The sequence below is a fragment of the Crinia signifera genome, chromosome 9 (genome assembly GCF_055691185.1).
Source record: "Crinia signifera chromosome 9, ASM5569118v1, whole genome shotgun sequence".
NCBI classification, from domain to species: Eukaryota; Metazoa; Chordata; class Amphibia; order Anura; family Myobatrachidae; genus Crinia; species Crinia signifera.
This window is the reverse complement of record NC_139225.1, coordinates 14,300,665-14,328,467: the sequence shown is the minus strand read 5'-3', so window position 1 is coordinate 14,328,467 and position 27,803 is coordinate 14,300,665. Positions and strand designations below refer to the sequence as shown.

The 27,803-nt window shown below is 47.0% G+C and overlaps 1 protein-coding gene across 1 annotated transcript in view; it reads right to left on the bottom strand.

Annotated features, from left to right (window-relative positions):
- SNAPC4 (small nuclear RNA activating complex polypeptide 4) overlaps positions 1-27,803 on the bottom strand; it is a 52,869-nt gene that overhangs the window by 1,645 nt on the left and 23,421 nt on the right. Inside the window, exons 15-22 of the mRNA XM_083161090.1 lie at positions 25,171-25,590; positions 21,664-21,756; positions 20,845-21,061; positions 19,638-19,708; positions 17,479-17,601; positions 15,782-15,809; positions 13,525-15,245; positions 12,118-12,229 (exon numbers count right to left, since the gene is read on the bottom strand). Of these exons, the coding sequence (XP_083017216.1) occupies positions 12,125-12,229; positions 13,525-15,245; positions 15,782-15,809; positions 17,479-17,601; positions 19,638-19,708; positions 20,845-21,061; positions 21,664-21,756; positions 25,171-25,590 (2,778 nt within the window). The 3' untranslated portion in view covers positions 12,118-12,124. The remainder of the gene's footprint in view (positions 1-12,117; positions 12,230-13,524; positions 15,246-15,781; positions 15,810-17,478; positions 17,602-19,637; positions 19,709-20,844; positions 21,062-21,663; positions 21,757-25,170; positions 25,591-27,803) is intronic.

Here is a 27,803-nt window from a genome sequence, read left to right as displayed (position 1 = left end):
AATGTACATTGTGTGCGACATTCTGAGAACCAGTATCCATGATGGGTGTGTTTCCCAGTGCATGGATTGGTGGCCTACCTCAAGACCAGCCTGGGAGAAACAGGTTTCAATACAGATGATAACTTTATTTATAAAGTGTGAATCCGCTTGAATTTGTGCCAATATGTCTGCATAGATTTCTGCTCCGCGACGCGAGGAACCATCTCTGCAGACATCGGTCATGTTGGTGCAAAACTTCAGGTCATACTTTTTCTCAGTTATTTCCAGTTTGTTATCGATGTATGAGGCCTCCGGGACTTTCTGTTCTAGAACATCCTCACTAATCTTTTGTGCCTCTGTGTGTGACATACACTCCGCCCTGTAAGCATCAGTTAGCGCACTGTAAAGGCCCCCATACATTAGGCCGACTTGTCTGAAAGACAAGTCGGACCTAATGTCCTCTGAGCTCTTCCGGCAGCTCCCCGGGAGAGCTCACTACGATTTGGCACTTGATGTGCCATTTTTCACATGGGATAAATTGCATGCGATTTATCCCATGTAAATTCCCGGGGAGCTGCAGGGGGTCTGGAGTCCGAGCTGGATGGGGTCCAGGGCGGGCAGGAGTCTCCACAGTGTCCGGCTGGATGGTCACTGCGGAGACCGTGCGGTCAGTGGCGGCAGTGTTTTGAAAACAATTCAAACTATAGGCTGGCCGCTGAGAGGATGCGCTCTTAACCAATCAGCGACCTCGTTGATGATTGGCTGGGAGCGCTCTCTCCCTCAGCCAATCAGCGGCAGGCCTATCGTTTGAATTGTTTTCAAAACACTGCCGCCACTGACCAGCGCAGTGTTTCTGCAGAGCCGCCCCGGACCCTGCACTTGCCGCCCACCCCGCCGCCCCACTACCACAACAGACTAGGTCCCAAGTCGGGTGATCGGACGTGCAGCAGGTCCGACCACCCGACGCAGATCCAATGCGCACGGGACCGCGCGTCGGATCTGAGGGGGCATCAAAACTAGCCAATTTTGGTCCGATTTCGGCCAGATCCGACTGATCTGGCCGAAATCGGACCAAAATCGGCTAGTGTATGGGCAGCTTTAGACTCAGCGGAAGTTTGTTCCATTAAACTACAAATCCCAAGTTAGCACATTTCCCGACTACTGATGTTCACATTTATTCAACGCATGTGTAAAACACGTGGTCTCCATACTGCGCCAGAGGGATTACACTTCCAAACTGCTTTGTCACAGTCCACATCAGTATGTCTCCCACTCACTATGGTTTATTATTTACAAGTACAGCCTCCTTATTTACTAGCCGCAGCTGGTACAGTATAATGGGAGACAGGGAACTGAATACGTCCGGTGTAGAAATAATTCCTGGGCTACGCACAGACTGCATACACTGGGAAAATCCTTAGATGGTGAGTAAATTGCCAATGGAGGACAGAGCTGCGTTATTTTCCTACTTGCTTACTACCATCTGCAAATGAATGACTATTAACTGTACCTAATGTCTCCCACTGTACAAAGCATTGGTCAGACCACATGTAGAATACGGAGGACAATTTTGGGTTCCTCACTACAAAAAGGCCATTTATAGAGCTGAAAAAGTTCAGAGAAGGGCGACCATGCTAATAAAAGGGTTGGAGAAAGGACAGATCAGCCGAATTAGGAATGTTTTTCCGATGGAGAAGAGATGCTTACAGGGAGACCTACATAACATTTACAACTATATCAGGAGACAATATAACAAACTGCCAGACACCATATTTACGCTGAGGTCGGAGACTAGGAAACGTGGGCGTGCGCTCAGGCTGGAGGAGAGAAGATTTCGTATCCTCTGAAGGAAAGGCTCTTTTACGGTCAGGGCAGTATACGTATGGAACTCTCTTCCAGAAGAAGTGGTGTCGGCAGACACAACAAATACATTTAGATTAACCCCTTCCCGACATTTGACGTACATTTACGTCATGGTCGGGAAGCACTTCCCGACACATGGCGTAAATGTACGTCATGGATTTAAACTGTCACCGCGTCTATAGACGCGGTGACAGTTTCAACATGTCTGCTGTCCCTGACAGCAGACATGTCCGTGCATGCCCCGGGGGGGCTGCGATGCCGCCCCCCCGTCGGCGATCGCTGTGATTGGCTGTTCAGTGTGAACAGCCAATTACAGCGTTTTCCTGTGTCACCGGCGAATAACGTTCGCCGGTGACACGGGATCGGAGGTGATTGGTGCTGTAAAGTACAGCACCAATCACCGCGGGGTGTAAGGGTGACACTGGTGTCACCCCACCGCACCCCGCCCGCCCCCAAAGGCCGTGATTGGTTCGTCGGACCGACGGACCAATCACAGCCATGGAGGGGGGTTTAAACTAACGGTGACTGCACTGCAGACGCCATTCCGGTCTGGAATAGCGTGCAGTGCGGTCACCGTGCCACCTGCCGCCATATACTGACCAGAACCTTGCTCCATACTTACCTGATCACTGCTTCATCGCTGCTTGATCACTGCTTGATCTGCCTAGTAGTGTGCTGGATGCTTCCTGGATCCTGTTGCTACTTGTGCCTTCCTGTGCTGTGAAATTGTGCTGCTGCAGTGTAATAGCTAGATAGAGAGATAGAGAGAGAGAGATAGAGAGAGATAGAGAGAGATAGAGAGAGAGATAGTGTCAGAGAGTGCTATATTTTGTGCTGCTGCAGTGTGATATAGTTATAGATAGAGAGAGATAGAGAGAGAGATAGATAGAGAGGCCTAGTGACAGAGTGCTATATTTTGTGCTGCTGCAGTGTGATAGTTATAGAGAGATAGAGAGAGATAGAGAGAGAGAGATAGAGAGAGATAGTGACAGATTGTGCTATATATTTTTGATATAACTGACTGCTGCCCCCTCCTTTTGTGCTGATCAGTATAAATTAACTGATCAGCAACTTTTTGGGGGCGCAGGTTTTTTTTTATATATAGATATACCTGTCAGTGCTGCTGCTGTAGTGTCATAGAGTGATAGATAGTGATAGATAGTGAGAGATAGAGAGAGATAGTGACAGAGAGTGATAGAGAGTGACAGAGAGTGCTAAATTTTGTGTCTGCTGCCCCCGCCTTTTGTGCTGATCACTATATCTGAGGTGATCAGCAACTTTTTTGGGGGTGCAGAGGTTTTTTTTTTTTATATACCTGTCAGTTGCACCAAAGGTTGTGCACCTGCTGCACCTCACTGGTAATCAGTGTCGCATCACTGATCACCTTTTTTTTTTTTGTGAGTGCTGTGGGGTCTTTTTTTAATTTTTTTTTTACACACACTGTGATTTTGTGGGTGTCCTGTGGCCACTGTGCGCTGATCAGTGACGTACATCACTGATCAGCTTTTTCGGCACAGGGTTGATCTATTTTATTTTTTTTTTTTATCAAATTCCTGTTGCCTTTGAGCGCTGTTCAGTGACAGACGTTACTGACCAACATCTGTGCTCAATTTTTGACGCAGGACCTTTTTTTTTTTTTTTTTTTTAACCCCTTCAATTTTTTATTTTTAACCCCTTCATTTTTTTTTTTTTTTTATTGGTATAAAGTATTTTTTTTTTTTCTGCACTACATACACACTACATATCCCCCGGGTTGAAATAAAGTTTGTACCCCCCCCCCCCCTACACTATACACGTGTTGAAACATTTCACTACCAGTAACACAAAAATAAAAATGGCATCCCAAATGTCCTCCCAAATGTCCTCCCAAATGTCATCACAGTCATCCAGAAGAATGTATTCAGCGGAGGAGGCATATGCCCTGCTTGCTTCTGACTCTGACACAGCCAGTGAGGCAAGCGGGGAATTTGAAGGATTCGCCTTAAGCTCCTCTTCCTCCTCTGATGATGAGGGACCCCCTCAAAGACGCCCCCGTAGAGCAGCTGAGACCCCCCCCCCAACAATTGATCTCGTATGGACCCCACCACCAGACAATTTTGAGCCCCAGGTTCCTGAGTTTTTGGCCATGCCAGGAATCCAATTTGATTCCACAGGTCTCAGAGAAATTGACTTTTTCAAATTATTTTTCTCTGATGATTTTGTAAATTTAATGGTGGACCAAACTAATTTATATGCCCAGCAGTTTATTGCTCAAAACCCCACGTCATCATTTGCTAGGTGGACCCCTGTAGATGCAGTAGAGATGATGACGTTTTGGGGTCTGGTGTTTCATATGGGCATAGTAAAAAAGCCAGAAATTAGGCAATATTGGAGTACAAATGTTCTGTACAGTACTCCATTTTACCGTATGGCCATGACCCGGACTCGATTTGAGACAATTCTTAAATTTATACATTACACCGATAATGCACAGTGCCCACCCAGAGATGATCCCACCTTTGACCGGCTATTCAAAGTCAGGCCGGTCATTGATCATTTCAGTGCCAAATTTGAAGAGGTGTACATCCCTGAAAAATTTATTTGTATCGACGAGTCCCTTATACATTTTAAAGGAAGGGTTAAATTCCGCCAGTACCTTCCCAGTAAGAGGGCAAGGTATGGCATAAAAATGTATAAACTGTGTGAAAGCACCTCAGGGTACACCCACAGGTTTAGGGTTTATGAAGGGAAGGATTCTAGAATTGAACCGCCAGAATGCCCCCCCTCCCTCGTAGGTGTTAGTGGGAAAATTGTCTGGGATTTAGTGCACCCCTTCCTGGATAAAGGTTATCACCTCTATGTGGATAACTTTTACACTAGCATCCCCCTGTTTAAGGCCCTTGGTTCAAGAGGTACAGCAGCTTGCGGTACTGTGCGCAAGAACCAAAGAGGCCTCCCAAAAACGCACATTGCCCAAGTAATGAGAAGGGGTGAAAGCAGGGGAATATGCAACGAAAATATGTTGTTGGTCAAATATAAGGACAAGAGGGATGTCCTTATACTGACAACAATTCACGGAGACAGTACCACCTCCGTCCCTGTACGAGGTACCAGTACCCACACCTCAAAACCTAATTGTATCCTGGATTACAATAGGTACATGGGCGGAGTGGATCTTTCAGATCAGGTACTGAAGCCGTACAGTGCCCTGCGGAAAACAAAAATCTGGTACAAGAAGGTGGCCGTGTATATCATCCAGATGGCACTGTATAACGCTTACGTGCTATTCCGTTCTACCGGCCAGAGGGGGACATTTATGCACTTTCAAGAGGAAGTCATAAAGGGCCTAATATTTGGGAACCAGCAGGCAGAGGGCCCCAGTACTTCTAGTACTGGCCCCCGTATTGTACCAGGGCAGCATTTTCCTGATGAAATCCCCTCCACTGGAAAAAAGGGCAGGAATCAAAAAAGGTGCAAAGTTTGCTATAAAAAGGGAATAAGAAAGCAAACTATTTTCCAGTGTGACACTTGCCCCGACAAACCCGGCCTATGTATAAAGGAGTGTTTTAAAATATACCACACATCTATGGAATATTAGGTTCATAATTTCACCGTGCTTCGGGGGTCTTGCTAATGCCACATAGCACCCACCATTCATTCCACCAGAATCTGAGCCGCAAAATCCAAAAATCACTCCTTCCCTTCTGAGTCCTGCCATGCACCCAACTGGTATTTTTTGGTCACATGTGAGGCATTGCCGTACTCGGGAGAAATTGGGGCACAGATTTTGGGGTGCTTTGTCTCCTTCATTCCTTGTGAAAATGAAAAATTTTGAGCCAGAACTGCATTTTTGTGTAAAAAAATGTAATTTTTCATGTTCACTGCCCAGTTTTATCAAAATTGGTGAAACCCCTGGGGGTTTGAAATGTACACTATACCCCTAGATGAATTCCCTGAGGGGTGTAGTTTGCAAAATGGGGTCACTTGTGGGGGGGTTCCACTGTATTGGTGCTTTGGGGGTCTTGCTAATGCGACATAGCACCCACCATCATTCCACCAGAATTTGTGCTGCAAAATCCAAATATCACTCCTTCCCTTCTGAGTCCTGCCACTTTTTGGTCACACATGAGGCATTGCCGTACTCGGGAGAAATTGGGGCACAGATTTTGGGGTGCTTTGTCTCCTTCATTCCTTCTGAAAATGAAAAATTTTGAGCCAGAACTGCATTTTTGTGTAAAAAAATGTAATTTTTCATTTTCACTGCCCACTTGTATCAAAATTGGTGAAACCCCTGGGGGTTTGAAATGTACACTATACCCCTAGATGAATTCCCTGAGGGGTGTAGTTTGCAAAATGGGGTGACTTGTGGGGGGGTTCCACTGTATTGGTGCAACATAGCACCCACCATTCATTCCACCAGAATCTGTGCTGCAAAATCCAAAAATCACTCCTTCCCTTCTGAGTCCTGCCATGCACCCAACTGGTATTTTTTGGTCACATGTGAGGCATTGCCGTACTCGGGAGAAATTGGGGCACAGATTTTGGGGTGCTTTTTCTCCTTCATACCTTCTGAAAATGAAAAATTTTGAGCCAGAACTGCATTTTTGTGTAAAAAATGTAATTTTTCTTTTTCACTGCCCACTTGTATCAAAATTGGTGAAACCCCTGGGGGTTTTAAATGTACACTATACCCCTAGATGAATTCCCTGAGGGGTGTAGTTTGCAAAATGGGGTCACTTGTGGGGGGGTTCCACTGTATTGGTGCTTGGGGGGTCTTGCTAATGCGACATAGCACCCACCAAAATTCCACCAGAATCTGAGCTGCAAAATCCAAAAATCACTCCTTCCCTTTTGAGTCCTGCCATGCACCCAACTGGTATTTTTTGGTCACATGTGAGGCATTGCCGTACTCGGGAGAAATTGGGGCACAGATTTTGGGGTGCTTTTTCTCCTTCATACCTTCTGAAAATGAAAAATTTTGAGCCAGAACTGCATTTTTGTGTAAAAAATGTAATTTTTCATGTTCACTGCCCACTTGTATCAAAATTGGTGAAACCCCTGGGGGTTTGAAATGTACACTATACCCCTAGATGAATTCCCTGAGGGGTGTAGTTTGCAAAATGGGGTCACTTGTGGGGGGGTTCCACTGTATTGGTGCTTGGGGGGTCTTGCTAATGCAACATAGCACCCACCAAAATTCCACCAGAATCTGAGCTGCAAAATCCAAAAATCACTCCTTCCCTTCTGAGTCCTGCCATGCACCCAACTGGTATTTTTTGGTCACATGTGAGGCATTGCCGTACTCGGGAGAAATTGGGGCACAGATTTTGGGGTGCTTTGTCTCCTTCATACCTTCTGAAAATGAAAAATTTTGAGCCAGAACTGCATTTTTGTGTAAAAAAATGTAATTTTTCATTTTCACTGCCCACTTGTATCAAAATTGGTGAAACCCCTGGGGGTTTGAAATGTACACTATACCCCTAGATGAATTCCCTGAGGGGTGTACTTTGCAAAATGGGGTGACTTGTGGGGGGGTTCCACTGTATTGGTGCAACATAGCACCCACCATTCATTCCACCAAAATCTGTGCTGCAAAATCCAAAAATCACTCCTTCCGTTCTGAGTCCTGCCATGCACCCAACTGGTATTTTTTGGTCACATGTGAGGCATTGCCGTACTCGGGAGAAATTGGGGCACAGATTTTGGGGTGCTTTTTCTCCTTCATACCTTCTGAAAATGAAAAATTTTGAGCCAGAACTGCATTTTTGTGTAAAAAAATGTAATTTTTCATTTTCACTGCCCACTTGTATCAAAATTGGTGAAACCCCTGGGGGTTTGAAATGTACACTATACCCCTAGATGAATTCCCTGAGGGGTGTAGTTTTCAAAATGGGGTGACTTGTGGGGGGGTTCCACTGTATTGGTGCTTGGGGGGTCTTGCTAATGCGACATAGCACCCACCAAAATTCCACCAGAATCTGAGCTGCAAAATCCAAAAATCACTCCTTCCGTTCTGAGTCCTGCCATGCACCCAACTGGTATTTTTTGGTCACATGTGAGGCATTGCCGTACTCGGGAGAAATTGGGGCACAGATTTTGGGGTGCTTTTTCTCCTTCATACCTTCTGAAAATGAAAAATTTCGAGCCAGAACTGCATTTTTGTGTAAAAAATGTAATTTTTCATTTTCACTGCCCACTTGTATCAAAATTGGTGAAACCCCTGGGGGTTTGAAATGTACACTATACCCCTAGATGAATTCCCTGAGGGGTGTAGTTTGCAAAATGGGGTCACTTGTGGGGGGGTTCCACTGTATTGGTGCTTGGGGGGTCTTGCTAATGCAACATAGCACCCACCAAAATTCCACCAGAATCTGAGCTGCAAAATCCAAAAATCACTCCTTCCCTTCTGAGTCCTGCCATGCACCCAACTGGTATTTTTTGGTCACATGTGAGGCATTGCCGTACTCGGGAGAAATTGGGGCACAGATTTTGGGGTGCTTTGTCTCCTTCATACCTTCTGAAAATGAAAAATTTTGAGCCAGAACTGCATTTTTGTGTCAAAAAATGTAATTTTTCATTTTCACTGCCCACTTGTATCAAAATTGGTGAAACCCCTGGGGGTTTGAAATGTACACTATACCCCTAGATGAATTCCCTGAGGGGTGTACTTTGCAAAATGGGGTGACTTGTGGGGGGGTTCCACTGTATTGGTGCAACATAGCACCCACCATTCATTCCACCAAAATCTGTGCTGCAAAATCCAAAAATCACTCCTTCCGTTCTGAGTCCTGCCATGCACCCAACTGGTATTTTTTGGTCACATTTGAGGCATTGCCGTACTCGGGAGAAATTGGGGCACAGATTTTGGGGTGCTTTTTCTCCTTCATACCTTCTGAAAATGAAAAATTTTGAGCCAGAACTGCATTTTTGTGTAAAAAAATGTAATTTTTCATTTTCACTGCCCACTTGTATCAAAATTGGTGAAACCCCTGGGGGTTTGAAATGTACACTATACCCCTAGATGAATTCCCTGAGGGGTGTAGTTTTCAAAATGGGGTGACTTGTGGGGGGGTTCCACTGTATTGGTGCTTGGGGGGTCTTGCTAATGCGACATAGCACCCACCAAAATTCCACCAGAATCTGAGCTGCAAAATCCAAAAATCACTCCTTCCGTTCTGAGTCCTGCCATGCACCCAACTGGTATTTTTTGGTCACATGTGAGGCATTGCCGTACTCGGGAGAAATTGGGGCACAGATTTTGGGGTGCTTTTTCTCCTTCATACCTTCTGAAAATGAAAAATTTCGAGCCAGAACTGCATTTTTGTGTAAAAAATGTAATTTTTCATTTTCACTGCCCACTTGTATCAAAATTGGTGAAACCCCTGGGGGTTTGAAATGTACACTATACCCCTAGATGAATTCCCTGAGGGGTGTAGTTTTCAAAATGGGGTGACTTGTGGGGGGGTTCCACTGTATTGGTGCTTGGGGGGTCTTGCTAATGCGACATAGCACCCACCAAAATTCCACCAGAATCTGAGCCGCAAAATCCAAAAATCACTCCTTCCGTTCTGAGTCCTGCCATGCACCCAACTGGTATTTTTTGGTCACATGTGAGGCATTTCCGTACTCGGGAGAAATTGGGGCACATATTTTGGGGTGCTTTTTCTCCTTCATACCTTCTGAAAATGAAAAATTTTGAGCCAGAACTGCATTTTTGTGTAAAAAATGTAATTTTTCATTTTCACTGCCCACTTGTATCAAAATTGGTGAAACCCCTGGGGGTTTGAAATGTACACTATACCCCTAGATGAATTCCCTGAGGGGTGTAGTTTTCAAAATGGGGTGACTTGTGGGGGGGTTCCACTGTATTGGTGCTTGGGGGGTCTTGCTAATGCGACATAGCACCCACCAAAATTCCACCAGAATCTGAGCCGCAAAATCCAAAAATCACTCCTTCCGTTCTGAGTCCTGCCATGCACCCAACTGGTATTTTTTGGTCACATGTGAGGCATTTCCGTACTCGGGAGAAATTGGGGCACATATTTTGGGGTGCTTTTTCTCCTTCATACCTTCTGAAAATGAAAAATTTTGAGCCAGAACTGCATTTTTGTGTAAAAAAATGTAATTTTTCATTTTCACTGCCCACTTGTATCAAAATTGGTGAAACCCCTGGGGGTTTGAAATGTACACTATACCCCTAGATGAATTCCCTGAGGGGTGTACTTTGCAAAATGGGGTGACTTGTGGGGGGGTTCCACTGTATTGGTGCAACATAGCACCCACCATTCATTCCACCAGAATCTGCGCTGCAAAATCTAAAAATCACTCCTTCCCTTCTGAGTCCTGCCATGCACCCAACTGGTATTTTTTGGTCACATGTGAGGCATTGCCGTACTCGGGAGAAATTGGGGCACAGATTTTGGGGTGCTTTTTCTCCTTCATACCTTCTGAAAATGAAAAATTTTGAGCCAGAACTGCATTTTTGTGTAAAAAAATGTAATTTTTCATTTTCACTGCCCACTTGTATCAAAATTGGTGAAACCCCTGGGGGTTTGAAATGTACACTATACCCCTAGATGAATTCCCTGAGGGGTGTAGTTTGCAAAATGGGGTGACTTGTGGGGGGTTCCACTGTATTGGTGCTTGGGGGGTCTTGCTAATGCGACATAGCACCCACCAAAATTCCACCAGAATCTGAGCTGCAAAATCCAAAAATCACTCCTTCCCTTCTGAGTCCTGCCATGCACCCAACTGGTATTTTTTGGTCACATGTGAGGCATTGCCGTACTCGGGAGAAATTGGGGCACAGATTTTGGGGTGCTTTGTCTCCTTCATACCTTCTGAAAATGACAAATTTGGAGCCAGAACTGCATTTTTGTGTAAAAAAAATAATTTTTCATTTTCACTGCCCAGTTGTACCACAATTGGTGAAACCCCTGGGGGTTTGAAATGTACACTATACCCCTAGATGAATTCCCTGAGGGGTGTAGTTTGCAAAATGGGGTCACTTGTGGGGGGGTTCCTAACTTTTAGCATCTTATGGTGCCTTGAAACCTACATGGTGCCTAAAAAATAATCTCATAAAAAGGAGGCTCCAAAATCAAGTAGGTGCTCCTTCTATTATGAAGCCTGTGGTTTGGTCACCGTGCACACTAGGGCCACATATAGGATATTTATGAAAACAAAAGAATTGGGGGAATCAATTTTTAGTCACATTTCTCTAGTAAAATGTACTGTGTTCCTTAGAAAAATGTATTAAAATTGCAAATCTGCAAAAAAAAAGAAATTTTGAAATTTCACCTACACTTTGTTTTAATTCCTGTGAAACACCTAAAGGGTTAACAAACTTCCAAAATGCTGTTTTGAATACTGTGAGGGGTGCAGTTTTTGAAATGGCATCATTTATGGGGGTGTCTCACATACAAGTCAAATCAGAACTGAACTGGTCCCTAAAAAAATCAGTGTTTGAAATTTTCTTGAAAATTTGAGAATTTGCTATTCATATTGTAAGCCTCCTAGTGTCCCAAAAAATTAAAAGGAAGTTGAAATAATGATGTCAACATAAAGTAGACATATGGTCTATGTTAGTTATTCACTATTTTGAGTGGTAAGATTATTTGTCTCACAAGCAGAAAATTTAACATTTTGCAAATCGCTAAATTTTCCATTTTTTCACGATATTTTGGTATTTTTCACAAAAAAACACAGACTGTATCGACCCAAATTTACCACTAATTTGAAGTACAATGTGTCACGAAAAAACAATCTCAAAATCACTGGGATAAGTAAAAGCAAAAAAAAGTTATCCCCACTTAAGTGAGACATGTCAGATTTGGAAAAAAGGGCTCTGTCAGGAACGCAAAAACTGGCTCTGTCAGGAAGGGGTTAAGGTTGGACAAAAACCATCACGGGGTTCAACCAATAATAATTTAGTGGAATCAAAGCGGTCATGTAAAAAGGTCTTTCAACCTAAAATTACTAAGCTACAAGGTTACAGAGAACACCTAACGGAATCTTCTATTAGATAAGAAAATCATTATATAGGGAATGATTCAATGAGGACAGAGGTCCCGATCAGCTGCTGGAACCCTTCGTGCTGAGCCCCAGGGAGCGGAAACTTCCTGGGAACCGTAGATTCCAGCACATTCCTCAAGGATGTAATGAGGTAGTGCACCGTAAGCACACGCCCAGCCGATTTCCCCCTTTAGCGTCTTTTTATGGGAAACAAGCTGTAAAATTGTAAATGATACACCATAAAGGCATAGGAGGACAATACATACGGGGAGTTTCACTTACCGGTACTTCACGTTACTCTAAGACACCGCGCAGATTTCCGTGTGATTCTCCTCGTGGAGAGATCTGTCTCCTTGACATCATCATCAGCCACCGACTGGCATGGAGCCCCCTCCTGTGAGACAGAAGAGGGCAGTTACAGAGGTTCCACCCTCAGCTCAGTCTAGAATAGTTATCCCGAGGATTGTACAATACATAGCAGCAAATCGCCGACATGAAGAATAGTATAGCGCAGGTAAAGACCATATTTACCCAGATTATGCCAGGTGCCCAATCCCTGGGCTACCAGCAACAACTCAACTTCTATAAATATCATTTTTTATTATATCAGATATTTAGCCAGATCTGTCACTCATCCCCTGTGTGTATAACGCTGGACGGGGTTACAAGAGTGATGGACAGTGTTATACACACATAGTTTCTGCCTTAGGACAAAACGCGTTATACACAAACCCACCCCCCAGGGAAAAGAGCAGCGTTACACACATCCCCAAACCCTTTGAAAACACACTGCACCCCACCAGGGCTACAGCACACGCCCACCATTACTAACTAGTGTAGGTGAGCGGCCACCACCCCTCCCAACCGCCCCCCACCCAACCCCCCCCCCCCCCCCCCCACCGCGAACGGGACTCTCTCCTACTGTAGACAACTGCCTCCGGTGCCCTTCTGGGGCTGTTAAATAGATGCTGGCTGGAAACAAACAGAGGCACTCGGTGGTCTTCAAATAAATTCTTTAGTGAAGAACTGGTGTCCGACGTGTTCCTTGAAAAAGGGGTCTGTGAACCCCGAAATGTCGGACACCAGTTCTTCACTGAAGAATTTATTTTAAGAGTGCCTCGGTTTCCAGCCAGCATCTATATGTATTTTAGAGATTCAGGTTTTATTGTAAAAATTGTGAAAAAATCAGTATGCACCTGTGGGACCTGTCTTACACAGGAGACGCAGTGCGCAGTGTGCGGGACCTGCCTTACACAGGAGACGCAGTATGCAGGACCTGTCCTACACAGGAGAGGCAGTACACAGTGGGCGGGACCTGTCCTACACAGGAGACCCAGTATGCAGTGGGTGGGGCCCGTTCCACACAGGAGACGCAGTACGCAGGACCTGTCCTACACAGAAGACGCAGTATGCAGTGGGTGGGACCTGTTATATGCAGGAGATGCAGTATGCAGTGGGGGGGACCCCTGCTACAGATGCAGTGGGTGGGACCTGTCATATGCAGGAGACGCAGTGGGCAGGGCCTGTCATATACAGGAGATGCAGGCTAACTGAATAGCCCCCCCAGTGATACAACCCCCCGCCATCAATGATCGCAAGCATTTGGATATCCCTCTAAGTTTTGAGCATACACTGTAAATAACATGACTTTTACTCCACATTTGTTCAGCGTTACACCAAGCATCTCACCTGTTCTGATAGCCTGACCCCTGCTTCTCCGGAAGGGACATCTTCTGACACACTATTGGTTCTCCTGGGGCCGTCCTCGTCTCTGTACACAGACCCATCGCTGTCTTCATCGCTCTCTTCCTCCTCCTTCATCTTTGCTGATTTACTGATCGGTGGTGTGAAGCTGGCTAAGAGCCCTGGGAAGGTGAATGCGGAGAGGAACCGCTGCTTGAGAGCATGGTACGCTGGGTTATCCTTCAGTCTCTCTTCCACCAGGTCATTGAGGACCTCCTGCTTTCTCTGGGAGGTCATGGTCTCTACATCCTCAGCACAAGGGAGCAGGGTAAAAGCGCGCTCCTCCAACACGTCCTTTTGTAATAGAATCCTAGAGAGTGTTTTCAGAGTGCAAACAGAAGGTGGCAAATAGGCCATTCCGCCCCTCACAGAGGACATCTCTACCCCTCTCTTCCCCTGGAGCCACTCTCTCACACTGGCTTCCTCTTCCAAGGAGATGAGGCTCACATCTACTATGTTCTTCTCAGCGCCAGCTGTAGGGGTCTGGACTGGATTGGGGTCTCCATTCTTTGCAACAGTCACTGCGCTAACTTTATCGAGGTCGGAGGGCAAGAGTTTTGCAATCTTAACAACAGGATATTTTTTGGGCGTCAGTGTGGATTGACTTGAGCTGCTGGTTCCAACCGGTGCAGGAGCCAAGACCGGCAGAGGAGGTCTAGCTGGTGGAACAGGAAGAACATCGGCAGGAGGTATTGCCGTACCTTCCTGTGATATGGAGCCGCTAAAAGCAGGCAAACCTTCATGGTTACTAATAGTCACATCTACTGGCACTTCCGAGACCCTACAAATGGAGGAATCGCTTGTGGAGGTTCCTGCAGCTCTGGCTTCCGGCGATGTGGAGAGTTTGGGTTTCACCTGATCTATGGGCAGCTGGGTTGGACTTGGAAACATTAATGCATGAGACGGAATTGGAACAAACCCTTGAGGAGTCACCAGCCACGTCACAGGAAGTGGGCTGCTGGTGGCTGCAGGACTCATGGGAGTGTGAACAATCCGTACGGACGATTGCTGTGAATCTGCGACAGCCTGGGATGGAGAACCACCGGTCATTTTACTATTTACTGTCTCCGGGGCTTCATTAGTAGAAGAAACCAATAATGCGTTCCCTGGATCGGTCGCAGCACTCTTTGCTGGCGACATCTGTCCGACAGCTGTGTTATTTGGTGGCATAACCTGCGCTGCGGGCATGGATATGAAGGGCATGGCCGGCCAGACGCCCTTCTGCGCATTGAGTGGAGCCGCATTGATCACTATGGGTTGTGCTGGTCTTGCTGGGCTCAGTTGCTGCTGAATCAAAAACTGTGGTGGAACCAGGATGTTTGGAGACAGGACAACTGCACGTTGGTTGGCCGCTCGTCTGGCTCTTGCCTGCTGCATTCGCTTTTCCATCAATAACTCGTAGACTGTTTTTGGCTTCTGTGTGGGAGTATGTGCTCTTACGGCAGGGGCCGGACCTCCTACGGCAGGGGCCGGACCTCCTACGGCAGGGGCCGGACCTCCTACGGCAGGGGCCGGACCTCCTACGGCAGGGGCCGGACCTCCTACGGCAGGGGCCGGACCTCCTACGGCAGGGACACCATTGCTTGCCTGAGAAGCACATGGCTTTCCTTGGGGTTTCGGTTTGCCGCCACGACCTACCTTTGGATCTTGTTTGTCAAAATAACGCACTAGAATAAAATAGATACGTACAGTAAATATAGATCAGGTTTACTTCTATAGTGCCACAATGTTTCCATTGGCAGGTACACAACGACATTACACAGAACTACGAAATACAAAACACTGTATAAAAGTAGAAGCCTCTGCAGGATAACGTCCCTCACTGTGCGCTGCAGGGAGATTAGGATACCCTCACTACAGAGGCCTGGGATCAAGTCCTATTCCCATCAAGGTGGCGTTCTAAAATTCCCAGATATCATACACCCGGCACACCCTGCAGTACAGGGGATACAGATATCATATACCCGGTATACCCTGCAGTACAGGACATAAAGATATCATATACCCGGTACACCCTGCAGTACAGGAGATACAGATATCATACACCCGGCATACCCTGCAGTACAGGAGATATTGATCTTTATCATACAAGTAATCATATAACTCCAGAGTAATATATATGTATAACACTTGTAGAATGTGACAGCAGAACGTAGCGCACATAACTGTACTTTGTATCCTGTATAACCAGCACATACTGTACCTAAGATGCTTCTTGGTGACAGCAGACCCTGGAAATAAGCAGAGGGAAACATTTAATAAAAGCGACTGAGGCGGCTGAGAATAAAACAGATCAGGGTAAAATGTAGAATTGTGCTGCAAAATAGGCCTGGCATGTGTACCAGACCAGACCCAGCACACCGGCAGCAGAGAACGCCCCAGGATACACAACAGACCCAGAACATCGGCAGCAGAGACCGCCCCAGTATACAAAACAGACCCCCGCACACCGACAGCAGGGACCGCCTGAGGATATGCAACAGACCCAGAACACCGGCAGCAGAGACTGCCCCAGGATACGCAACAGACCCAGAACACCGGCAGCAGAGACTGCCCCAGGATACGCAACAGACCCCCGCACACTGGCAGCAGGGACAGCCCGAGGATACGCAACAGACCCCCGCACACTGGCAGCAGGGACAGTCCGAGGATACGCAACAGACCCCCACACACCGGCAGCAGGAACTGCCTGAGGATAAGCAACAGACCCCCGCACACCAGCAGCAGGGACAGCCCGAGGATACGCAACAGACCCCCACACACCGGCAGCAGGGACTGCCTGAGGATAAGCAACAGACCCCGCACACCAGCAGCAGAGACCGCCCCAGGATGCGCAACAGACCTAGAACACCGGAAGCAGAGAATGCCCCAGGATACACAACAGACCAAGAACACCGGCAGCAGAGACGGCCCGAGGATACGCAACAGACCCCCACACACCGGCAGCAGGGACTGCCTGAGGATAAGCAACAGACCCAGAACATCGGCAGCAGAGACCACCCCAGTATACACAACAGACCCCCGCACACCGGCAGCAGGGACCGCCTGAGGATACACAACAGACCCAGAACATCGGCAGCAGAGACCACCCCAGTATACAAAACAGACCCCCGCACACCGGCAGCAGGGACCACCTGAGGATATGCAACAGACCCAGAACACCGGCAGCAGAGACTGCCCCAGGATACGCAACAGACCCCCGCACACCGGCAGCAGGGACCGCCTGAGGATACGCAACAGACCCCCGCACACCGGCAGCAGGGACCGCCTGAGGATACGTAACAGACCCCCGCACACTGGCAGCAGGTACAGCCCGAAGATACGCAACAGACCCCCACACACCGGCAGCAGGGACTGCCTGAGGATAAGCAACAGACCCCGCACACCAGCAGCAGAGACCGCCCCAGGATGCGCAACAGACCCAGAACACCGGAAGCAGAGAACGCCCCAGGATACACAACAGACCCCGCACACCGTCAGGACACAGCCCCAGCATGCGCAATGCATCGCCCTGGATGCCACATGGAGAACAGACCGGTGGCCATATTGACATCACTAGTCCAGCCCTCCTCTTCCCTGAGGGCTTGCTCCCTCTGATACCCATGCCACCTTCACTCTCCTGTTGGCATGGAATGCACTGGGCATGTGGGGTGTTGCTGCCTGCAATGCCACAGTGTCTAGGAAACGAGGATAAGAGCGGCAGAGGCGATATCGGCGATATGCCCCACACACCTGATATAGGACATAGCCAGTCTGCAGTTGGCATCAAGCTGATATAGGCAGTATGCAGGTGCCCTCTCCTCTCTATGGCTCAGAGGGTAGAATCACGGCCCAGGCCGGTTACACAGCTTTGGTGACGCAGAAGAACAGAGGAGCTGCTGGGAAGAGAAATTCACTTACAGAGTTCGCCGTCCTGCGCTCCGTTCTCATTGCGCAACTTTTGATGCTTTTAACAGTCTCCGACTCTCTCCCTTTCCTTAGGCGGATCATCTGCAGGCAGCCCTGTGCATCGATCTGAAACAGCTGAAACACAACAGAGGGACATGAAGACTTTTCAGGCACCCGAGAGAGAAAAAAGTAAGTGTATGTCCTGGAGATAGGACTACAGACAGCTACCATACCTGAATAAGCAAAGAAACCACAATGGGAATGCATGACTGAATTCTAAAGTAAGTGAGGAAACATAGGGAATAAGGTCTGCCTAGGATTGTATGCGGCCATCCCACCCACTTTTGGAATTCATATCCAAGCAAGTCCCAGCACAGCGCCTGTTGCTCTCCACCAATCTTTTTTGACTGTGAAGTTCTGGTCTAGCAGCCACCAGCTATCACCTGATACCGGGTGTTGGTGTAGGATCCTGACCACTTGGTGAGAATCTCCAGTTGTAGCAGACGTGAGTGGAATTTGGCGTATTGCGCCACGTCGAAGGTCGATACCATCGAACTAGGACTCTCATGCAGACATGAATGGACACCCGTCTGAGGGAGAGGAGATGTCAGATGCGAGGGACTGCAATGTCTGTCCCGTCCAATTGGGCTCCCAGATGGAGGAGAGACTGTGCGGGAATCATGGACAACTTGGGCCAATTGATGATCAAGCGGTGGCATTCTAGCAGTCACCACTATGCTCAGATGGTCCTTAAGAATTTCTGCAGATTGTGCCAGAATCAACAGGTCCTCTAGGAATGGAAGTATCTGGACTCCCTGGTTGCAAAGTGGGCTGCCCATCATTGCCATGACCTTCGTAAACACCCGGGGGTGCCTGAATCTGACGGATTTGCAGATATGCATCCTGGATGTCCAGGGATGCCATGTAGTCTCCTGGTTGTAAGGCCAAGACTATGGACCGCAATGTTTCCATTTGTAACTTCAGGACTCAAACTTTTTGAGTCTTTTTAAGTTGAGAACGGGACGGTATGACCCATTGGGTTTCCAGACTAGAAAGAGGCTGGCGTAGAATCTCGAGCCTTGTTGAGACGAAGAGACCGGTGCTATGACTCCAGATTGTAGGAGCTTCTGGATGGTTTGCTCCAGAGCCCTGAACTTTTCTAAGTCCTTTGGAGAACTTGTAGAAAAGAACGAGCTTGGTGGACGATGCCAGAAGGTTAGGGAGAAGCCCCTGGAGACAACATCCCAAACCCATGTGTCAATTGTGTTTTCCAGGCAGACATCTGAAAGCTCCAATGGGCGGCCTCCCACCTTGGGATCCCCCTGGAGGAGGCCCGCCCTGTCATGCAGAAGGTTTGTCCTCTGGCTTGGGGTCAAGGCACCTGGTGGCCCAGGGACGCTGTTTATGTATTAACCTTCTAATGCACAATAATCAAACGGTGACAACTATATGATCCTCATCAGTTATTTATGTAGCGCACACATATACCGCAGAGAATATTTGGCAGTTCATATCAGACCCTGCCCCAGTGGAGCTTACACTTTATTTTCCCTACCACATCCCTCTGTGATGCCCACGGAACAGGGTTATTAGATGCTCTCATCTAGGTGGTAACACTAGAAGGGCACCACCCAACCGCTATAGGGGCCCCTACAATGCGCATTAGTGCCCCGGACACACTCACCTGGATAAGTACAGCGAGAGGGACCCCTACAATGTGCACTAGTGCCTCGCACACACTCACCTGGATAATCAAAGTGAGAGGGGCCCCCTACAATATGCACTAGTGCCCCGCACACACTAACCAGGATAGGTAAAGTGAGAGGGGCCCCCAACAATGTGCACTAGTGCCCCGCACACACTCACCAGGATAGGTAAAGTGAGAGGGGCCCCCAACAATGTGCACTAGTGCCCCGCACACACTCACCTGGATAAGCAAAGTGAGAGGGACCCCTACAATGTGCACTAGTGCCCCGCACACACTAACCAGGATAGGTAAAGTGAGAGGGACCCCTACAATGTGCACTAGTGCCCCGCACACACACTCACCTGGATAAGCAAAGTGAGAGGGACCCCTACAATGTGCACTAGTGCCCCGCACACACTAACCAGGATAGGTAAAGTGAGAGGGACCCCTACAATGTGCACTAGTGCCCCGCACACACACTCACCTGGATAAGCAAAGTGAATATGGGGGTGCTGGTTATGGTCATGGAATGAAGCTTTCTTCTCATTTCATCAGCTGAAAATAAAATAATCTGATTAGACTCCGTTACACAGTAAAGGCGCACGGCAAATCATCAGAAACCATCGGGGTTACACGATTTTGAAATAAATATTCTTTTATTTAAAAAAATAATAAAATAAGCTAAACTAAAAAACACATCCCACCAGCTCGCACAAGCCACAGGAACTTGTATGTACAGTACACATAGCAAAGAAAGGGGAGAAAAAGCTAGAGATATTCTGGGTGCACTCTTGGGTTTATCACGTGGTCCGATCAATTAATTTGAAAGAGATACTTTTTTTTTTTAAATAACTTTTATTTGTACTATTATTTAAAAAAGAAGGAAAGATACAAATGACCTAAACTCTCCATAAAACGAGAGAGAGAAAGAAAGAGTGGTGCTTTAAAGTAAGAATGGTGCTATTAAAAAAGAAAGATTTTAAGACTGACTTTTTAGTGCCTTAATTCATATGCTTGTGTTCATGTGTCATGTACCCCTTATTGTCATCCAAAGGGGTACATGACACATGAATCTTTCTTTTTTAATAGCACCATTCTTACTTTAAAGCATCACTCTTTATCTCTCTCGTTTTATGGAGAGGAAAGGTCATTTAGATCTCCTCTTTTTTAAATAATAGTACAAATAAAGGTTATTTTTTTTTTTAAAGTATTTCTTTCAAATTAATTGATCGGACCAAGTGATAAACCCAAGAGTGCACCCAGAATAGCTGTAGCTTTTTCTCCCCTTTCTTTGCTTTGTGTACATATCTAGAGAAGGGTAGCACCATAGCTGTTAACAATACAAAAACCTGCAAAGGAAAGCACACAAAGAGTAGTGTGAAATACAAATTGAACACACAGAACAAACAGCAAGGGATTACACAGGGTCTGAGCAAAAGAAAAAAAAACACACTCTGTGCGGAAAAACATTTCATCTAAATGTACAGTACACAGCCTGGCTGCTCCGCGTGTGAACACAGCATACAGTCAGCAGAGCCTCTACCCAGACAGGCACACAGTATGTGGCATACAGTTCTCGCTTACATACGACCTATGTGCCATCACAAAACATGGAAGGATCACAGCGACTCAGACTAGTGCTCTGACGATTCTTCCCGCCGGTATGTAATAAAGCGGAGTTTAGCGCTTACCGTGTGTTCTCCTTTTCCTTCCGTAGTTTGTGGATAGCGGAAGAAACACATTTCCCACCCAGGGTGTCACAGCAAAAAGCAGCTTTCTGTCCACTGAAACTTTGCACAACTGGGACACTGAAAACCTGGACGAGGATTTCTCTGAGTCCTCCTGCGCAGGGTCATCCTTCCGAGACCTGGCCGGGTACTTTCTAAGCTTCTGCTTCAGCTGCTGGACCTGCAAAGAACATCACATGTCATGTAGAGTGGCACCTGATTGGTGTGATGGAGCAAGGTGTACATTTAGGGGCATCGCCTTGGTTACCAGAGGCACAGAACACCTGGGGCTCCTGCACTGAAGCCTGATAAGGCCACAAGATCAGCAACCAAGATGCAGGATCGCCAGCCATGCATGCGCAGCAATCAGAATGTCACAGTGACAATGGGGACAGTGACGTGGACGCAGCATGCCGACGCGCTCTGGAACCATACAGTGAGTGTAAGGATTCTCACACGTATCTAACATGACGTAGTGATTCAGCCAGGGGCCCGAAGTGCACTACTACTCCCAGGTATACACGCTAAGCTGCTATATAATCACTATCTAAGGTCACGCTAGATAAAATATTATAGTCGCCCTTCTATTCCCCACTGTAACTCTCCAGTGTCACCTAGTGGAGGAAAGAGAAAACATATTACACACAACTAACGCTACGACCGGTCTCTATTGGAGACGGCGCTAGTGTTGGCCGCCACGTGTGGGTTATAATTAGTGTTATGTGTAGATGAGATGTAACAGCCAGCACTGTGCTAATGGTACGGGGGACAGGATTACTGCACCTGCTTTTCCCGGCATCGATCTGTGTTCCGTCTGAGGACTGTGCGGACATCGTCCTCCCTGATCTGCAGTATCTGGCACCCACTGTCAGCAGCCTGGGGAGAGACGAGAGGTTACCACTCAGCCGCGTTACATACAGCTGCTCGCACTCTGCCGTCTGTATTCTGATATATACTATATAAAGCCAGCGTACAGTGTCTGCCCCAGCAACACAGGGCAAATACACTGCAGAGTACAATGTACTGCAGCCAAGGACCCAATATCAACCTTGTTGTTGTGGTTCTACTATCCGGAGCTATTAGCAACCTTGGAGGATGATAGAACAGCTGTGTATGCAGGTAGGTACCCTAGCCTCTATGTTACAGGGGGTGATACAACAGCTACGTATACACGTAGGTACTCCAGCCTCTATGTTACAGGAGATGATACAACAGCTACGTATGCACGTAGGTACCCCAGCCTCTATGTTACAGGAGATGATACAACAGCTGCGTAAGCAGGTAGGTACCCCAGCCTCTATGTTACAGGAGATGATACAACAACTACGTATGCATGTAGGTACCCCAGCCTCTATGTTACAGGAGATGATACAACAGCTGCGTAAGCAGGTAGGTACCCCAGCCTCTATGTTACAGGAGATGATACAACAGCTGCGTAAGCAGGTAGGTACCCCAGCCTCTATGTTACAGGAGATGATACAACAACTACGTATGCACGTAGGTACCCCAGCCTCTATGTTACAGAGGATGATACAACAGCTGCGTATGCACGTAGGTACCCCAGCCTCTATGTTACAGGAGATGATACAACAGCTGCGTAAGCAGGTAGGTACCCCAGCCTCTATGTTACAGGAGATGATACAACAGCTGCGTAAGCAGGTAGGTACCCCAGCCTCTATGTTACAGGAGATGATACAACAACTACGTATGCACGTAGGTACCCCAGCCTCTATGTTACAGAGGATGATACAACAGCTGCGTAAGCAGGTAGGTACCACAGCCTCTATGTTAAAGGATAGGTACAATCAATTTTGGTGGACAGAAAGAATTTGTCTGGTTGTGCACCAAAAGGAGGCGAGATATTTATCTCAAATGAAATGTAAAACTTTAATAAAAGTTTATTAATTATTATAAATATTTAAAAACAAACACGTAAATGGGACAAACCGTGTCAAAGTGGTGTGTGTTAAAACACAGCAAATGCAAAGCGAAAGTGTGTTTTAATAGTCTCCTTTTATTAATAAAGTTTAGTGCATACAATGGCCTTTCTAAACATACACAATTGGTTATTTTTCTCAGTTCAGAAATACACAATTATGAAGGATTTATAGGTTCCCCTATTTAATTGTATAATTGACCTTCAATAAGAAATGAGCAATTATATGTCACAGTCTGATCTTTGCAATGATACAGTATCTGATGTTGTTCAACAATGTTAATTGTTGCCAACAGTTGTCTCTGTAAATACCAGATAATGGGAGGTATTCAATGATAATTATCGTGATGTGCAGCGAATACTGTTTAGTGCACATTCGCAGGGTTCCGGAGGGCTGGAGCATTCGCTGCCAGCCCTCCATCTCACCCTATTCAATGCCTCTCAGGGGCTCGCTGCGCCTGATGGCAATTTCTAACTGGGGGAGGGCGGCAGGCAGGGAGATGAAAGCCGTAAGTAGAGGCACGGATTTTCTGTGTCAGGTGGAGAACAAAACACACATATCGCCCTCACGGCTGATGGTGCCGTCGGCGCATGGTTCGCTGGCCGCTTCCTCAGGGCTGCCCTGAGGAAGCGGCCAGCGAAGCATACGCCGGTGGTACCATCAGCCGTGCTGGCGATATGTGTGTTTTGGTCTCCACCTGACAGAAAATTTGTGCCGCTACTTACAGCCCTTATAAGGGCTTCTTTGCATTAAACCACTGTGTTATTGTATATTGTATGCCATGTATATTGTATGCAGTGTCCCATAGCCGCACAGCCGCCCACATCTCCAGTGAGCATGCTGCATGGACAGAAAGCAGAATAACTAATTAACTACACAGCTACACTACCATGATGTGCTCACTTACTCTGTGCAGTATCAGGCAACCCGTCCCCACCACTCCTAGTGACTGAGATCGGTGTGTGCCATTCTGCCTCCACTATTTAACCATTAAGCGACACCGTGCAAATAGAGAGACCAGCAAATATTGACTTACTCATAAATGCTGTGACCACTGAGCCATATCCTAATCTAGTATTCAATATCTTACAAACCCGTCCCCACTGTGAATATTAATGGGGTTTTGATTTGCACCACTCTGCCTGAATCCGCTGGAGACTGACATACTCCATATATGGGTAATTAAGCAGACTGCCTATATATAAAGGCTTGGAATAATTCACATATTATCTGGTATTTACAGAGACTACTGTTGGCAACAATTAACATTGTTGCACATCAGATACTGTATCATTGAACAGATTAGACTGTGACATAACTCTGCTTATTTCTTTTCGAAGGTCAATTATACAATTAAATAGGGGAACCTAGAAATCTTTCATATTAATTGTGTGTTTCTGAACTGAGAAAAATAACCAATTGTGTATGTTTAGAAAGGCCATTGTATTCACTGAACTTTATTAATAAAAAGAGACTGATAAAAACACACTTTTGCTTCGCATGTGCTGTGTATTAACACACACCACGTCCGCACGGTTTGTCCCATTTACATGTTTGTTTTTAAATATTTCGCTCTTTTAATAAACTTATTAAAGGTTACATTTTATTTGAGATAAATCTCTCTGCTTCTTTTGGTGCACCACAACCAGACAAATTATTTATATTCTCCAAAATTGTTTATTCCTACCAATTTGCATATGTGGTTGCACACCCCCAAAATATATTCTACATTGTGTTCCTACTACTATGAACCAATAGGGGGCCTCCTACCAAGGACATGAATTGAATAACACTTAATCTTGTGCGACTGAATCCAACTCCCCAGGTACCCCAGCCTCTATATTATAGGGGATGATACAGCATCTGCAGGTAGGTACCCAAGCCTCTATGTTGCAGAGGATAATACAGCATCTGCATATGCAGGTAGGTAGCCCAGCCTCTATGTTACAGGGGATACAATTAAAACATAGGGACATTAACCCTGTCTTATGTACAGCACAGGATTATGGGGGTTATTCTGGTTCACTCGCTAAGGCACAATCACTCTCAGATGGACAAAACCATGTGCACTGCAGGTGGGGCTGATGTAACATGTGCAGAGAGTTACATTTGGGTGTTTTATTGTTTCTGTGCAGGTTAACACTGGCTGCATTATTTTTACGCTGCAATATTAGATCTCAGTTTGAAGTACAAACCCCACCCAAATCTAACTCACTCTGCACACGTTACATCAGCCCCACCTGCAGTGCATATGGTTTTATCCATTAGAGAGTGATTGCGCCTTTGCAAGTGAACCAGAATAACCGCCTATATGTTGGAGCAGATAACAGGATAATATATACACTTGAGGTACCTGCACGAGGAAGTCATCCGGAGATTCAGTGACGGTGTCTGTGGACGTGGAACAGGCGATACCCTTCAGTATAGTGTTGAACTGAAAGGTGTCACCCTTCCTCTGGACTTTAGTCCCAGCTACTTGGGCGCTGCCGGAGGCCGCAGGATGGATGAAGAGGCTTCTGCTACGCGACTTGGGGTATTTCCTCTTGGGAAGCCATAAATTCAAACTGGGAGTATAATGTACATAAGCGGGGAGGTCCGCCTTATCAGGGTCTTCTTCTGAATGAGCCATGGAACTGTCCTCGGACTCACTGCTGCTAATGTCAATGGAGCAGCTGCTGCTGTCACTGCTACCGGCCTCCACATCACTCACAGCCTCTTCCTTTATCTTCTTAGGCCTTCGCTTCACATATTTCTGCTGCTGCTTCTTCTTTCTCTGTGAAACCAAGGAGTGGGTGTAATTACCTGCGACAGCTCCCATAGAGTAGCCCCAAATAAAAGGCAATAATAGTCCTAAAACTAAGATGCTAAAATCAGAGTGACTCCAACAAAGAGCACAGATATTATCCCCAGCTGTTGTCTGCGTATGAGATCTCATAAATCAGTGCCGTGTCCCTGTCACTAAGTGTAAATGGTCAGTCTTACATCTTATTACACCTTATGCTGCACCGCAGATACAACATACCACACACACACAATATGCCCGGGGGAGCCCTGCTGCACCGCAGATACAACGTACCACACACAATATACCCGGGGGAGCCCTGCTGCACCGCAGTTACAACGTAACACACACAATACGCCTGGAGGAGCCCTGCTGCACCGCAGATACAATGTACCACACACAATATGCCGGAGGAGCACTGCTGCACCGCAGATACAACATAACACACAAAATTTATCGGAGGAGTCCTGCTGCACTGCAGATACAACGTAACACATACAATATGCCCGGGGGAGCCCTGCTGCACCGCAGATACAACATAACACACACAATACACCTGGAGGAGTCCTGCTGCACCGCAGATACAACATAACACACACAATATGCCTGGAGGAGCCCTGCTGCACCGCAGATACAACGTAACACACACAATATATTGGAGGAGTCCTGCTGCACTGCAGATACAACGTAACACACACACACACAATATGCCTGGGGGAGCCCTGCTGCACCGCAGATACAACGTAACACACACAATATGCCCGGGGGAGCCCTGCTGCACCGCAGATACAACATACCACACACAATACGCCTGGAGGAGCCCTGCTGCACCGCAGATACAACGTAACACACACAATATATTGGAGGAGTCCTGCTGCACTGCAGATACAACGTAACACACACACACACACACACAATATGCCTGGGGGAGTCCTGCTGCACTGCAGATACAACGTAACAAAATATGCCCGGAGGATTTCTGCTGCACCGCAGATACAACATAACACAGACAATATGCCGGAGGAGCACTGCTGCACCGCAGATACAACGGAACACACACACACAATATGCCTGGGGGGAGCCCTGCTGCACCGCAGATACAAAGTAACACACACACACACACACAATATGCCCGAAGGAGTCCTGCTGCACCGCAGATACAACGTAACACACACAATATATCGGAGGAGTCCTGCTGCACTGCAGATACAACGTAACACACACACAATATGCCTGGGGGAGCCCTGCTGCACCGCAGATACAACGTTACACACACACACAATATGTCTTATATAGTCCTGCTGCACCGCAAATACAACGTAACACAAAATATGCCCGGAGGATTCCTGCTGCACCGCAGATACAACATAACACTAACAATATGCCTGGGGGAGCCCTGCTGCACCGCAGATACAACGTAACACACACACACAATATGCCGGAGGAGTCCTGCTGCACCATAGATACAACGTAACACACACAATATACCGGAGGAGTCCTGCTGCACTGCAGATACAACGTAACACACACAATATGCCTGGGGGAGCCCTGCTGCACCGCAGATACAACGTAAGACACCCAATATGCCTGGAGGAGCCCTGCTGCACCGCAGATACAACGTAAGACACCCAATATGCCTGGAGGAGCCCTGCTGCACCGCAGATACAACACGACACACACATTATATCGGAGGAGCCCAACGTAACACACAATATGCCTGGGGGAGCCCTGCTGCACTGCAGATACAACGTGACAGCACAGAGTCCCTGGTGCACTGTGAGCATCTTATGTGCAGCTACATACAATTTGAGAAACCGATACCTATGGAGGATCATCTTAAGGGTCCGACTTACCTGAGGCAGTAGTCAGACCCGATTTCCCGTCAGCTTCCACGGCAGATCGCCAGGAGAGCTTACATCCTACTTGGTATTTGATGGGGAAATCGGATGGGATACATCGTAGGTGCTAAAAAGCCCCCGTGATGTGTACGGCCGGCTGCACATCCGATTTATCTTATATGCAGCACGCCCGACCTCTGACACTACGCGCACAGGGGGCATGGATCCGATCAGATGTCAAACAGATCTGATTTGGCCACTTTTAATCCAATTTCTCAGCCCAATGTGTCTGTATTGGATGAAAACCGGCCAAAATTGCACCAGTGTATGGGCGCCTAAAGCTACGGCAAACATGTTGTCCTATAA